The sequence below is a fragment of the Zingiber officinale genome, chromosome 1B, assembly GCF_018446385.1.
Source record: "Zingiber officinale cultivar Zhangliang chromosome 1B, Zo_v1.1, whole genome shotgun sequence".
In the NCBI taxonomy this organism is placed as follows: Eukaryota; Viridiplantae; Streptophyta; class Magnoliopsida; order Zingiberales; family Zingiberaceae; genus Zingiber; species Zingiber officinale.
Window position 1 is genome coordinate 150,995,269 of NC_055986.1, and position 17,029 is coordinate 151,012,297.

Here is a 17,029-nt window from a genome sequence, read left to right on the forward strand (position 1 = left end):
TGAGTGTGTAATGAGTCAGAAAATTATCACTCCATTCACATCATCATCCAACAAAATTGTCGATGTCTTCACTAAAGTATTAAGAGGAAAAGTATTCTCAGAACTTTGTGACAAGCTAGATATGATTGACATATATGCTCCAGCTTGAGAGGAAGTGTTAAATACTTCCAAAGACTCCCTTAATTGTAAGGACTATGATTGATTTAGATTAGCTTGATTATAGGGATTAAGATTGATTGTAATTAACGATTGATAGACATACCATAATTATAATATCCTCTTTCCCTCCTTATGCATACCTACATATAAACAAATTAGGTCATGGAAAATATATTATCTCTTTCTCTTTTACAACTTCAATATAAGACTATATCAATAATGGAATTCCAATCAATTAAATTAATTTTTATTAAATCAACTAATTTTTTTTTGTCTCTCTTTACTCTTAATAATTTTCTTCTCTAATAAATTTAAGTTTTATAATTATATAATTTATTGGTCTCCTTTAAACATGTTAATATCATCAAAATCTATTTTCTCTCATTTTATCATCTATTAGAGCTATAATTAATTGCTCTCATATACAATTTTTTTTTTCTACCATCTGATAACTCCACACAAACTCCGCCCATGATGACCGGTCATGGCCGGTCCCAAGCCCGGATAAAGGAGGAGGGTTGCGTTAGGTTGCCAGCCAGCGTCAAACTATGGCAAATATTCAATGAATGAATCCATTAAACTATTGTGCTAATGCTAGGTTATTCCCCGGAAGGAACGCGTTGCAGGGTCCGACCGCTACATCTCCAGAACTCGGGTGTAGTGATAAATATGCAAGAGTTTGCGTTATAGGGTCCAACTGTAACGTCTCAGCAAGGACCGCTACATCTCCATGAGAACTTGAGTGTAGTGTTAAATAGGCAAAAGTTCTCACACCATAGGTTAGATAAGAACAAATATGATAGGAAAACTAATAATCTAAGATTTGGAACATGGAATATAGGAACTCTCACTGGTAAATCAATGGAGGTAGTAGATATGATGGTTAGGAGAAAAATTAGTATTTTGTGTGTACAAGAGACAAAATGGATAGGCGAGAAGGCAAAGATGATAGAGAACTCGGGTTTTAAGTTATGGTATACTGGAGAGAGTAAAGCAAGAAATGGAGTGGGTATCATTATAGATAATGCTAGGACGAATATCTAGGAAGGGAGATAGAATTATAACCCTTAAGATAATAGTAGCGAAAGAAACTATTATTATAATTAGCATATATACACCTCAAGAAGAATTAGATGAAGATACCAAACATAAGTTTTGGAAATACCTAAATGAAGTAGTTCAAAAAATCCTGAACAAATGAGATGATTTTAGTAGGAGACAATTTAAATGGACATGTCGAGTAAGAAATTAAGAATTTGATTGATTGCAAGGGGCTATGGTTTTGGAACAAGAAATAAAGAAAAAATTATATTGGATTTCGCAATAGCATATGAACTTACAGTAGCTAATATGTTTTTCAAGAAGAGAGAATACTTGGTTATGTTCAAAAGTTAAAATAATAAGCCGCAAATTGATTTTTTGTAGTAAGGAAGAGGGATAGAAAAATGTGTAAATATTGTAAGTTTTCTTGAAGAAAATATAACCACCTGACATAGGGTAGTAGTGTTGGATATACGCCTCAAACATAGTATCAATAGAAAGAAAATATATACAATTCCTAGAATTAAGTGGTGAAAGTTAAAGGATGGAAAACAAAATATATTTAAGGAGAAAGTAGAAGTACAAGCATTAGGTGAAATATACGATGACTCTAATACAACATAGGATAAGATGGTATCAAAGTTGAAAATAGTAGCTAAGAGTGTACTCGGTGAGTCAAAGGGACATGCACCACTAAGTAAAGAATCTTGGTGGTGAAATGAGAAAGTACAAGAGAAAGTGAAGGAAAAACGAATAGCTTATAAGGAATTATATATTTGTAAGAACGAGGAAAATTTAAAAAAATATACAATAGCCAAGAAAAAGCTAAAAAAGTAGTGAGTGAAACAAAAAATGAAACTTTTGAATGGTTATATCAAAAATTGGATATAAAAGAAGGGGAAAGAGACATTTATAGAATAGCTAAAGTGAGAGAAAGGAAAACAAGAGATCTTAGCCAAATAAAATGTATTAAAGATGAATGTAATAGGGTATTAGTAAATGATGGAGAAATAAAAGAGCGGTGGAAGAGGTATTTTCATTAACTTTTTAATAAAGGTTTAGGTGACCAACTTAACTTAAGTAATTTAATGGTCAAATGAGCATAGAAATTTTAATTTTTATCGTAGAATTCAAACATCAGAAGTAAAACAAACTTTAAATGAGATGCACAATGGAAAAGCCGTTGGACCAGATGATATTCCGATAGAGGTATGAAAGTGCTTAGGGAAACAAGGTATTGAATGGCTTACAAAATTATTTAACATGATATTGAAAACGAAAAGAATGCTTGATCAATGGAGGATAAGTACTCTAGTTTCCTTATATAAGAACAAGGGAGACATACAAAATTGTGCAAACTATAGGAGTATTAAACTAATGAGTCATACTATGAAACTTTGGGAAAAAGTAATAGAAAAAAGATTAAGGAAGGAGACGTGACAGAAAATCAATTTAGGTTCATGCCTGGAAGGTCTATCGGGAGCAAAAACAAGATCAACACATGGTATTCATTGACTTAGAAAAAACTTATGATAGAATCCCAAGAGAAATTATATGGAGAATTTTAGAAAAGAGAGGTGTTAGCGTAACATATATTGAACTAATTAAGGATATGTATGAAGATGTAACGACCAGAGTAAAGACTTCAGGCGGAGTAACTGAAGCATTTCCAATAAAGATAGGGTTACATCAAGGATCCGCCCTAAGTCCCTATATTTTTACACTAATTATGGACGAACTCACTGCACACATTCAAGACACAGTATCGTGGTGCATGTTGTTTGCAAATGATATTATTTTGGTAGATGAGACACGTGAAGGAGTAAATGCTAAGCTAGAATCTTGGAGGAAAACACTAGAAGGGAAAGGTTTTAAGCTTAGTAGATTAAATACAGAATATATGGAATTTAAGTTTAGCAATATTAGAAGTAATGAAACAATTGTTAAGATGGGAGAGGACGAGTTACCCGGAACCGAGAGATTTAAATATTTAGGATCATTTTTACAAAATGATGGAGGGATTGAGAGAGACGTCTTACATAGAATACAAGCAGGATGGGTGAAATGGAGGGGAGCGTCGGGTCTTTTATGTGACCATAAAGTACCTCTTAAACTTAAAGGTAAGTTCTATAAAACCGCTGTTAGACCTGCTATGTTATATGGAGCTGAATGTTAGGCTATGACTCGAGCACATGAGCATAAGATGAGAGTTGCAAAGATGAGGATGTTAAGGTGGATGTGTGGACATACGAAGATGGGCAAAATAAGGAATGAGAGCATTAGAGAGAAAGTCGGAGTTGTATCTATTGAGGACAAACTCCGAGAGACGTTTAAGATGGTACGGACATGTACTTAAACGACCAATAAATGCTCCAGTTAGGCGATGTGAAACTATGATAAACATGCATATCAAACGAGGAAGAGGAAAACCAAAAAAGATTTGGTTAGCAACAATAAAACAAGATAAAATTTATTTAAATATAGATGATGATATAATAGGAGATAGAGCTCAATGGCATAAAATGATTCATACAGCCGACCCCACCTAGTAGGAAAAGGCTTGGTTGTTGTTGTTGTTGATAACTCCACACATATATATACATTTTCCATGATCATGATGGTTAAATTTCCTTGAACAATTTTTTATTTGTTGCCTCTTACATAGAAAAACATACTATCCGTAGAGCTTGAGGAGATACACTCATTATTTTCTTCTCAAAAATCTGTAGTCAGAAAAAAAAAATGCACAAAAATTGTAATATTACAAGTCGAACAAACAAAAACAAGTTTATGGAAGACATAATGCTTTAGTCTGATGTAGTTTGCATACCTGTCTTATCCTTCACATCAATAAATCCATCTTTCTCAATTCTTTGCATGAAATCTTTGCCTAGACGTCCTTCAATTCCTCTTTCTAAAGCAAAACGACCAGAAATGTTGATGACTATGTGGACGTCATGGTATACTGAAGCATATAAGAGCACTGCATTACCCCCTGGAAGAATCATTTCATCAATAAAGAGTTGCGGGGATATTTGATGAGTTAGATACCTATATATATACACATTACAAATATTCATACAAGTCTAACATAGTTTTTAAATGGTTATTTTTTCTTTTTCAGAGAACAAAAGCAATGCAAATGAAACTAAATGAATTTCTTTCAGTAATAGAAGAAAATTGTCATTTCTATCCTACAATTCGGCATATAAAAATATGTGTCCTATTGTGGAGGTTATAAAAGGGCAACCCGGTGCACAAAGCTCCCGCCATGCGGGGTCCTTGGGAAGGATCCATTGTACGCAGCCTTACCCTGCTTTTTGCAAGAGGCTGTTTCCAGGATTCGAACTCGTGACCTTTTGGTCACATGGCAACAACTTTACCGTTGCGCCATGGCAACAATTTTTGGTCACATGGAGGTTATCCGACCAAGAAATATGGTTAAATGCACATGACTGACAAGTGCAATTACCTTTACTATGTCCAATAATAGCACTTATTTCATAGTTCTGCTCCAAAAAATACAAGATTACCGATCTTATATCTTCAGCCTCCCTTCTGTAGTTGCCATATCTGAAAACACCTTCACTTTCCCTGAAACCATCATCATATCTTGTATTATTCACGAGTTAGATTAGAATAGTAAATTATTCTTACTCTATAAAAGGAGTGCAAATCGCATGAATATTAAGTATATACATGTATGCAACTAGTGAAAAATCATTCATTGGCTAGGTAGGATCAAGTGTATGGGATGTTCTTGATTGAATCTATTCAAGCTATGTGTAAAATTTTAGTTTAATATGACAATCACATGTAAACACTGGTTCAAGTTCACAAAATCTTATGGATAATCAGTGAATGAGTTTAAAACACCAGAACCAACAAAAGTTTAAATATGGTTTTTAATGTTTCTTGTACAATTAGTATAGTGTTGCTCTCTTAAAAAATTTAGCCTCCATAAATTTCTCGAATGTACCTAACAAGATCATGTTGTTTATATAGCCAATGGGAAGAAAACCTGTTTGATCTAATTAATCATCCATTATAGAAGATAAAATAGTGTAATTTTTAATTTTTAATTCCATTAAATCAACTCATGAATCTAGCATTAAAATAATTGAGCCTATTCTGTTGAAAGAATATTGTACAATAGAAATCTTCAGCCTCCATAGCTTGCCAGGAAAAAATAGATACTGAAGTAAGACATGAATAAACTATATGTTTCCATTTCACCTCCCATATATTATGAGCTTGAGAGTTAAGCATATGTTGAGGGGTACCATCTATGCTTAAGTGCCATATACCAAAAGGATCAAGTTGCTAATGAGAGTCCTATAATCAAAAACATATAAAAGAAGGCCAGGGATAGTGATCAATTAGAAAATCCTTTGGATTCTTACAACATTAAAAACAAGAGTAATCAATTTGAATTCCATAGGATATTTTCAATTTGAAGCAAGGGACAGTGATCAATCTGAAAATCATTTAAAACCTTTCAAGATTAAAACATGGAAACAAAAAGCTAGGAGACTTGAGGATGGGAGCGCATTCTTTAAGCATGTGTCAAGGAATGATCACTGAAGGGAAACGGTCTTCCTTCAATGTGTTAGCATTGGTAAGTGGCATTAAATTATATTATCATGTGTAACTTGGTAGGTCATTCTATTCTTCTTGTGTAAGGAGTATGCTTGAAATGCAACTAACCTAACAATAACAGTACATAGGGAAAGTGGTGAGCCTTAAACACGCTTACAATTTGTTATCACTAAATGTTTTGCTCTCAACTCTATCATACCATTGTGAGAAGAAATTAGAGGAAATCCATAATAAATGTGATTTATCCTTAAAAACTGAAATTTTTATCTTTAATTTTCTTGTCTAAAAAGAATGAATAATTAAATTTTAATTGATAAAGTAAATCAACCCGAATGTCAAAATAAAATTAGGCGTCGAGTTGAAGTTGAATTGGATTCAAATTGAACACATCAAGTTGGTGTAGTGGTTAGAGTTACAATGGGTCAAACCATTTAGAATTTTGGCCAATTTATGACAGACCATGGTTTAAAATTTTGAGCCGTGTCGAGGTTTTGGTCCCAGACCGGAATGATACAGTTTCGATACTATATCGTGTCATGTCAATATAGTCTCGGTATTTTATATATGGGATAATTTTATTAGATTTTAATTAAGCATGTTTAAATTATCTCAATCAAGAGTTGATTAAAATTATTTAATTAAATCCTACATAAAAATGTCCTCTTACCACTATTTCAGTCCGCGTGACGAGTTTGGACGCATCATTGAGGCCACGCAACGTGTCCGGACGAGTCAACGAGCTCGCGCGACGCTTCCGAACGCGTCGCGGTGCACCGACACCGAAGGCATGCTTGTGCTGAAGCCGATCCACGGGAGGAACAAGATGTTCGCTTGTATAAGGTGAAACAGCTATCCATGGACCAAACCAAATTTTAAGTAGGATACGTAGGAATTTTATTGAGGACTTAGGGATAAATTTCTCTTTTTCTCTCTCTTGCAATTCTCTCCTTGTGTACGCACATGGCATCTTCTTTTAAATGCTACCACTGCTCCCTTCTTTCACACGTTCAACCCATCTCTCTTTTTCCTCTTCTTCTCCCCAATCTTCTTCTTCCTCTTCTTCCAACAAGCAACAACATCTCCATCAAGTGCTGCCTTCTTCCAAGCACTTCCAATTTACCACTTTTCTTTTCCTTCCTCTCTTCTTACACCTTTCAACTACCGTACCAACAACGCCATCCTTGTTCCTGTTTTCATTGTGCCTCCATCTGACATCGTTTTTCCCTCTTGATTCTCTTCTTCCCTTCATCTATCTCCTCCTATGTGTGCATAGAAGCAATTATCATTGTTGCTCTTCATCATAGCAAGTATTGTGTGCTGTTGCTACTATTCATTGCAACAAGTGTTGTTGTTCATCGTAGTATCGACCAAGATCAACAACAAGCCGAGAAGACCCTTCCTCTTTGTTTCTCCCATTTTTCCATTGTCCATAGCAATCATCCCTCTTTGTTCCGATGTTTTTGCTTGAACCATGGAGAACCCTTGACTTTCCTTGGTCATAAGCCTCTCAATATCCTCGTTTAGTGAGATTATTTCTTGTACATTGCCAATCAAGGGTAAGAAATTACTAAATGTACGTATGTTGGTATCGATAAACAATTAATTATTTGGACTAATTACGATTTGTTTTACAAGTTGAATTGGTCTGAGCAATCCATATCAGCAAATCATCTTACCATATTTCATTCATTGAGAGAAAAGGTAAATATTTTATTTTATTAAATTCAATTTTAGGTTGGTGTCCCTAAGTTAGGATGAAAAATAAAGTATTGTTTGATAGTAGCATGTGTCTCGTTTAGGAAATAGAATCATATCGAGGTAGTGGGATCAAGATTTAATCCATTGATTTTGAATTTTAGTTAATTTTTAGATTTTTATATTATTATCATTATTGAATATTTATCTTGTGTTGTAAGTTATTTTCATATTGTATTTGTCAATACCAATTCGAATGAAGCATGTTGATTTGCTGACTCTCAAAGTTTTTAGCTATATATAGAGGTGGGAAAAATATATCCTTTGACTTCTCTATGCATAAAAAATGCTAAAATGAATTACATATATGCTCCTATAATTATTGTCAAAATTAGATCAAAATAATATTTTAAAAAATGACAAAATGCATTTAAAATAATTAAACTATTGGGGGATAAATAATTGATATTGCATAGGGGTTTCAAATGGGGATTAATATGGGGTTTTAAAAATTCAAATAGATGCTTCAAATTAGTATTTAGTTGGTACCTATCATCTACTTGTCCTTTGATGCAACTTGATGATCTAGATGTAGATATAGCTCTTCTTATCTATAGACCCTTTATACTAATACATAATTAAAGTAGCTTAATTTTTACCTAAAAGTTGATTTAAGATAGTCATTTAGATCAATGTGAATCTAGAGATAAATAATTGTGGTGTAAATGATTAAAGTGAAATGTTAAATATTTTGAATGGTGAAAAGAAATATTAAAAAATAAAAATTGAATCTAGCCTTACACTGGAGTAGTTAATCGCTACCCATAGGAGGATGTGGTAACGTATCGTCCGCGGTCCGGATTTATTTGTGCAAGAGTGTTATGTTATTATATATCACCGACAAGGGCTTTAGCCCATACATTATGACACTATGAGGATAATAGCTCTAGCAATTCAATTTTAAATGGATTTATTGGTCTAGATGAACTCAAGATTTATTATTAGTGAAAAATATATATTGATGACTAAATGATCATAACTAGAATTATATCATCCTATAAAAAAACAATGACAATTTAAAGTAGCAATAGAAACTCTAAATGTTAATAAAGAATAAAAAAAATAGTCGATAAAATATATATAGATAGATAGACGCACATTAAATAACTAAAATAAAATTTTAAAATAGTAATATAAAATTTGGAGTTACTTGATTTTCTTGACCTCTTATGCAATCTCTCTCCTAATTATTCACTTAGCATTTGCGCTTGCATTTTGTTTTTCCTTGGTCTGTAATTTTTAGGCAAAGGGACCCTTTTAATATCTGCTGATAGATAAAGTTGTTTCAAGATCTCGAGTTGCTAATTCTGGTTTCATTTTATTTTGATGTATTTTTGTGCTTACAAAACCACCAATATCGGTTCCAAGTCTAGATAAAAAGGGCAAGGGGTACAACAGATCTATCAAACTATTGTGTTAATGTTAGAATGTTCCCCGGAAGAAACGCGTTACAGGATTCAACTGCAACGTCTCAACAAATACCGTTACATTTTCATGAGAACTTGGGTGTAGTGTTAAATATGCAAGAGAACTCACGTAAAATAATAAAGGTAGTAGATATGATGATTATGAAAAAAATTAATATTTTATGTGTATAAGAGATAAAATGGATAGGAGAAAAGGCAAAGATGACAGAAAATTTGAGTTTTAAGTTAGGGTACATAGGAAGGAGGAACAAGAAATGGAGCAAGTATTATTATCGATAGTTCGTTAAAAGATGAAGTAGTAGAAATAGTTAGAAAAGGGATAAGATTATAACTCTCAAGATAGTGGTGGCGAAAGAAATTATTAATGTAATAAGTGTACATGCACCTCAAGTAGGATTAGATGATACACCAAATCTAGATTTTGGGATGACCTAAATAAGGTATTACAAAATATTCCACTAATCGAAATAATTTTAATAAGAGAATCTAACTGGACATATAGGAGTGAAAATAAGAAATATGATAGGGTGCATGAGAATTATGAATATGGAATAAACAATGAAGAAAGAAAAATTATACTATGCTATTTATCTCATATTAGCTAATACGATTTTTAAGAAAAGAGAAGAATATTTGGTCACGTTTAAAAGTAAGAATAATAAATCACAAATTGACTTTTTTTATGACTAGGAAAAAGGATAAAAAGATTTATAAAGATTCAAAGTCATTCTTAGAAAAAACTTAACTACTAACATAGGTTAGTAATGTTGGATCTACACCTCGAGCATAGTATCAATAGAAGGAAAAATATAGATGACTCTTAAAATTAAGTGGAGAAAGTTAAAGATGGGAAGCAAAACATATTTAAGTAGAGGGTAAAAGTATAATTATTAGGAGAAATATACAGCAACTCAATACGACATGGAATATGATGGTATCAAAATTGAAAATAGTAGCCAATAGTATTCAGTGAGTCAAAGGGAAGTGCACCACCAAGTAAAAAATTTGTGGTGGAATGAGAGTATAGGAGAAAGTGAAGAAAAACCAAACCTATAAGGTATTATATACTTGTAAAAATGAGAAAAACTTTAAAAAATATACAGTAATTAAGAAAGAGACTAAGAAAGTAGTGAATAAAAATAAGAATGAAACTTTTGAATATTTATATCAAAAATTGGATTAAAAAAAGGAAAAAGATATTTACAGAATAACTAAAGCGAGAAAGAGGAAGACAATAGATCTTATGCAAATAAGATAAATTAAAGATGAATATTATAGGATACTAGTAAATGATGAGAAAATAAAAGAGCGATAGAAGAGGTATTTTTATCATCTTTTTAATAAAAGTTTAGGTGATCAACTTTAACTTAGGTAATTTAAGTAAGTCAAATGAATATAGAAATTTAAATTTTTATCGTAAAATTTGAACTTGAGAAGTAGAACAAGTTTTAAATAGGATGCAAAATGGAAAAACAGTTGGACATTATGATAGAGGTATGGAAGTGTCTAGGAAAACAAGTTATTAAATGACTTACAAAATTATTCAACCTAATATTAAAAAAAAAAATCTCTTATATAAGAATAAAGGAGACATATAAAATTGTACAAACAATAGAGGTATTAAACTAATGAGTGATACCATAAAACTTTAAAAAAGAGTAATAGAAAAAAGACTAAGGAAGGAAATCACAGTAACCAAAAATAAATTTGAATTTTTGTTAAAAGTTGACAATAGAAGTTATATATCTTAAGCAACTAATTGAAAAGTATCGGGAACATAAGCAAGACATATGTATGGTATTTGTCGACCTAGAAAAAACTTATGATAGAGTCACAAGGGAAATTATATGGAGAATTTCAAAAAAAAAAAATGTTAGTATGTTCTTTTGGTGGATTAACCGAAGTATTCCCATAAAATAAGGTTACATCAAGGATTAACTCCAAATGTCTTATCTTTTTACATTAATCATGGGCAAAGTCACCGTACACATCCAAGATACAGTACCGCGATACATGTTATTTGCAGAAAATATTATTTTAGGTGGTGTTTAGTTTAGGGGTTTAGGAATGAGGGAATGGATTTATTCCCAAACCTTGTGTTTGGTTGATGGGAATGGAATTAAAATTTTAGAATGAAACCCAAAAACTTAGATATTGATGAAACTCACCTCCTCCAGTGGGTTTTGATGGGATTGGAAATGATAATTAAGTTTTGAATGAAAATACCCTTACTATATTTGTTCAATTTTTCTTTCATCACTTTCTCTCTCCTTATTCTCTCTCATCACACTTTCTCTCTCCTCATTCTATCATCACACTTTCTCTCTCATCATACTTTCTCCTCATCTCTCCCATCACACACTCTCTCTTCATTTACTTTCATCACACTCTCTCTTCATTCTCTCTCATCACATTTTATCTCTCATCCTCTCTCATCATGCTCTCTCCCATTACACTTTTTCCTCATTTTCTCTCATCACACTTTCGCTCTCTTCATTCTTTTCCATCACATTTTCTCTCTCATCACACTCTCTCTCATCATATTTTTCTCTCATTTAACTTTCTCTCACATCTATTTTTTTCTCTTATTTTTTTCTAAGGATAAAAAAGAAAATTTTGATTTATTCCGATAGAAAATATTCAACTAACCAAATATTATTTTTAAGAGTGTTATTCATGCTCATATCCATTCTCATTCCACAATACTATGATTCTCATTCTCATTTCAATTTCTAGGAAAGAACCAAACACCACCTTAGTAAATGAAACACGTGAAGAAGTAAATGTTAAACTTGAATTTTGGCAAGAAACACTAAAAGCGAAAGATTTCAGACTTAGCAGAATAAAGATAGAATATATAGAATTTAAGTTTAACAATATTAGACATAATGAGACAATTGTTAAAATAAGAGATGATGAATTGTTTGTAATTAAGAGTTTTAAGTATTTAGGATCAATTGTTAAGATGAAAGATGATTAATTATCTTCAAGTGAGAGTTTAAGTATTTAGAACCATTTTTGTAAAAGCATGAAGGGATTGAGAGACATGTCTTATATACAATATAAGCGGGATAGTTGAAATGGAGGAGAGCATCATGTGTTCTTTGTGATCATAAGGTACCTCTAAAACTTAAAGAAAAGTTTTACAAAATAATGATTAGACTTGATATGCTATATGGAGATGAATGTTGAGCTATGACTCGAACACATGAGCAGAAGATGAGAGTTATAGAGATGAGGATGTTAGGTGGATGTGTGAACATACAAGGATGAACACGATAAGAAATGAAAATATTTGGAATTGCATCTATTGAGGGAAAACTTTAGAAGACGCGTTTAAAATGGTACGGATATGCACTTAGACAACTAATAAATGCATCAGTTAGGCAATGTGTGAAACTATGATAAATGTGCATCTCATATGAGGAAAATTAAAAAAAAAACTTAGTAACAATAAAACAAGATAAACTTTATTTAAATATAAATGATGATATAATAGGGGATAGAGCGTAAAGGAATAGAAGAATCCATATATCCGATCTCACCTAGTGGGATAAGACTTGGCTATTGGTGTTACATTTATGTGCTAACACTATATTATTTTCATTGTATTTGTAGGGGGAAAAATATGAATATATAATAAAGTTTATGAAATTTCTGATTATGCTTAGTAAATGTTGCATGGCTCTTGGTTCCTTTTTTTCACACTATCACCAGGTAAGTGGGAATTATACCCCAGGCCTGATATCTATTTCCTCGAAAACATAATAGTAAAATACTTCTCAACTACTTGTCTCAAGATATGGTTTCTCCTCGACGGATCTATGTAGTTCAATCTCCCCAATCTGTTGGATGATCATTGAAGAAAAAATAAAGGAAAGAGTAACTTTGTAAATATAAAAAAGGTATGTAAACTCAAAATAACTTTGTAAATATAAAAAAGGTATGTAAACTCAAAATAGGAATGAAAGGCATTTTCATCATCTCATGTTAGCCATGTATTCTTCTTGAGATAAAGCAACCTCACACTTATTCCTTAGTTATACGATAGAGCTTAATGTCAAGCTTCATTATGGAATATGGCAAGCTTAACATTTTTAGGTTTTGTGGTGGCTTACTTCCCTCCTTTTTTCTTGGAGGGGTGGGGGGAGGTAAATATATATAAAGAGATCTCAAGGATCATAAAATCATTACGACTCTAGACATTTATGAAATGAAATGAAAGACGCCATCGCAAAGCTACTACACTCTAGACATCTGCAAATTGACAAGCAACATCAAGTAGCTACTACTACTCTATGAGTTAATGAAACAAAAAACATGAATCTAAACCTTGCGGAACAACCTCTCAACACAAGGAATATCACCCTCAAAACGGCATTTGTTGCGAGTTTGCCAAACCAGAAAAACCATAAGAAACCTCCAAATATTGAGCCTTTGTAAGTCGTCCATTGCCTCGATATAGCCTTCGGAATGCCCTGAATAAGATAGAAAAAATCTAATGGTAAAAGCCCAACCAACCCCGCAACTTGTCCCAAAGCTCCCTCACAACGGACACGGGAAACATAAGAGGAAATTAGACTTCTCTTGCTATTGGCACAAAGAACATAGCTTGTTGGTTACATATGACATTCTATCTGCTGTCCGCAACCGTCCGTGGGCCATTAACCAAAGGGTGAACCAATGCTTAGGCAGCAAACCAGCCCTCTAAACAACCGATGCCCAATAAACCTTGGTGGCACGAGGTCTAAACAATTCATATGTGTTGACCGCCCCCTTCTTTTCCCCGTAAACCATTCTATCATCTTCATGTTCATCGCTCCTTGGCTCCCTATCCTTTGCAATGGATCATCCTGATCAAAGGAGAATCTGACGGCTTTCCTTGTTAGTGCCAAAAATCTGCACCTTTAAGATAGTGATGATGCACCCATCAAACCCAAAGTGAATCCATCTTATTTTGAACATTCTAGAGCGTCCAGCATAATATAGCATTGTTCCAAGCTTACAAATCTCAAAGACCATAACTCCCTTTTTTCCTTCAGTAAACATATTGTTGCCTAAGAGATCAGTGGGTGCTTAGTAGACCAAATGAAAGATCGGCGCATACCATAGAGTTTATCAATTAACCCACAAGGCATTAGAAGAATAGAAAGCCAATAGCATTCAACACCTTGAAGCACAGAACGTATCAACGCCAACCGGCCAACATAAGAAAAGGTATGTTTAGGCCATGCTGCAACCTTCTTTGCCACTGCGCCAAGTAAAGAATTGTAGTTAGCAATGAGAAGCCTCTCCGTGGCTAGGGAAATGCCAAGATATTTAAATAGGAAAGTACCCGGTGATTTGAAGTATATGATTTCAAGCTTGATCATCTACACTAGTCGTGTAAATATTGGACTTCAATGGATTGGCCTGAAGTCCCGCCTTGTTGCCAAAATCCCTCAACACCTCCGCCAAGATAGAGATGGGGTATCGATCATCGACATAAGCTAGGTGTGTAATTTGGGCACCCCCACACATACGATGAGAGTGAAAATCGGGTTGTCGTAATGCCTTCTTTAGTTTTCTAGAAAAAACCTCCAAGCATAACACGAAAAGCAAGGGTGAAATTGGATCTCCTTGCCTCAAACCTCGCCTCCCACCGAAAAACCCATGCTTACTACCATTGATACTTACAAAGGACAAGGTCGTGGTGACACATTCATGAATCCAAACTCGAAATTGCTGTCGAAAACCATAACCAACAAGTGTGAAAACCCCAATCAACGCTATCGAAAGCCTTCTTCCGGTCAACCTTGATCATGCATCTTGGCGATATGCATCTGCGAGCATACTTCCTCAATAATTCCTGTGCAAGATTAATGTTCTCCCCAGTAGAGCGGCCTTGAACAAAAGCCGCTTGTGCCGAATCTAATAAAGCATCCATTACTTCGCCAACCTTCCCGCCAATACTGTTGAGATAACCTTGTAGAAGACCGCACAACACGATATTGGGCGGAAGTCCAAAACCCGTGGTGAATGATTAGATTTGGGTATCGACGCAATCAAGGTGTGAATCCATTGCTTGAGAAGCTGCCCATGTTAGAAAAACTCACGAATTGCAGTAAAAAATTCTGCTCTTGCCGTGTCCCATGTCAAAGTAAAAAACTTGGTATTAAACCCATCGGGACCAGGGGCTTTATCCTTCCCAATATCAAATAGTGCAAGGCGGATTTCCTCATCAACCACGGGCATGGTTAGCTCCTTCATTTGGCCCTTGAACAGCTTCCTCCCTTCCATGTTCCTACTGTCCAGCGGAATACAAGGTTCGCTAGTGCCCAATAACCCTTGAAATATACCACAAACTCATTGGCAACCTCCTCCAAATTAGATGTTTGTTCTCTGGAATGTTTCGTGAGTATGATGATGAAATTCCTCTTGTTGCTGCGCTTCACCAAATCATGAAAAAACTTGGTACATTTGTTGCTATTGTTGAAATAAACACTCTTAACTCTTTGTTGATAAAAAGTCTTCTCCGCCTTCGCAAGTAGCGTTGCTTTCTTCCTTAGTGTTCCATACTCGCTTGGAGGCCCCCTCCCCACCCCACCCCCGCCACCAAGAGTCCATATTAGGCTTCTTCTAACTCCTTTGCCCTTGCCGCTTTCTCCGAAATATGTTGGAAGTGTTCTTTATCCAGAAATCACAGCTTACCCTTCAAATGTGAGTTTCTCCTTTAGCCTATATTGAGCATTTCCATAAGTCGGCTCCCCACAAGAGATCTCTACCAAGTCTTGGAAGCCACCATGCAACATCCACATATTAAATAATTTGAAAGGCATGTTCAGCCCCCTCTCCCATGCTAGTGTGGAAACTGTGCCACATGAGTGATCTGAAAGACACCGAGCGCCATGAACTCCGCATAACTCTCATAATCTGTCAATAGTCAATGTGAGTTGACTAGGATACAATCAAGCTTGCAAGATACCGTGCCATTTGTCCAAGTCAACCTACAACCAATTGATTGAATATCCACGAAATCACACAAATGTACAAACCTCTCCAGGTCATGAAGTTCATAGTTGGTGATCGGTTGCCCTCCCTCCTTGTCTTGGACCATCAAAAGAGAGTTGAAATCACCCATTAGAAGCCACGGTTCAGAAATGTTCTGTCCAATTGCCGTAAGAGAGTCCCATGAAGGCCTCCTAGCCACTATAGAATGGAGACCATAGATAAATACGGTGAGGAAGCTTCGCATATGACAATGAATGTATTGCTCCTCCATAACGAGTAAATCCAAAGAAACCCTTTGCATTTCCCATAAGAGCAAAATGCAACCATGGTTAGACAAACCAAAATTATCAGCTTGTCCCATACTTGCAAACCGCCATGTCATGATAGGCTCAAGAGAGCTTTTGTAAGTTTTGTCCCAAGTAACGTCATTACTTGTACTCCTTTGTGCTTGAGGTGGTGCTACACTCCCTCATGTTAAAGGGGTTTATGGAAGCCCCTTATGTTCCATGCCGCAACCTTCATTTGGCACCCGTCCAGGCTGCTCACATGGTAATTGTCTACTATATTGCCTAATCACCATACCTCCTACCATGTCTTTACTTGTTGCCCCATTGCTCGTCGATGAGGATGAAGTTCAAGACTTATAGGATAGCCACCTAGACACTCTTCTCCGATAAGGTGGAGGCTACCGATAAGGTGGAGGCACCGGTAGCTGTAGTGATCGGTGCCCTTTCTTGTGGTGTGTGTTAAACAACCTCCACTTCATCATCCTGCACTTCATCCCGTGAGGATAGTTGTGATGTACTTTCTTAGTGAGTGTTGTGTCTCAGTTCTCGCCGCCTCGGAGTGTTTTCATCCGGGGCTGGCGATGCCTCCACCACAACAAGGATGGGAGCCTCCACAATCGCCAATCGGTTTGTATCCTCCAACCCCTTCCTTGTCCTTGCATCTGGAGTCGTTCCTCTCCCTTGTTGAGTACGACGACGATACCTCGAATGTCAATGCCCTCTTGCAAGATGAGGGTGTTGTCTCTCGTTCTGATTGTAATTCTGATCGGT

At 34.9% G+C, this 17,029-nt stretch overlaps 1 protein-coding gene across 1 annotated transcript in view; it reads right to left on the minus strand.

The window, feature by feature from the left end:
• LOC121985057 (uncharacterized protein YfhR-like) overlaps positions 1–17,029 on the minus strand; it is a 37,930-nt gene that overhangs the window by 9,120 nt on the left and 11,781 nt on the right. Inside the window, exons 4-5 of the mRNA XM_042538313.1 lie at positions 4,673–4,794; positions 4,031–4,195 (exon numbers count right to left, since the gene is read on the minus strand). Of these exons, the coding sequence (XP_042394247.1) occupies positions 4,031–4,195; positions 4,673–4,794 (287 nt within the window). The remainder of the gene's footprint in view (positions 1–4,030; positions 4,196–4,672; positions 4,795–17,029) is intronic.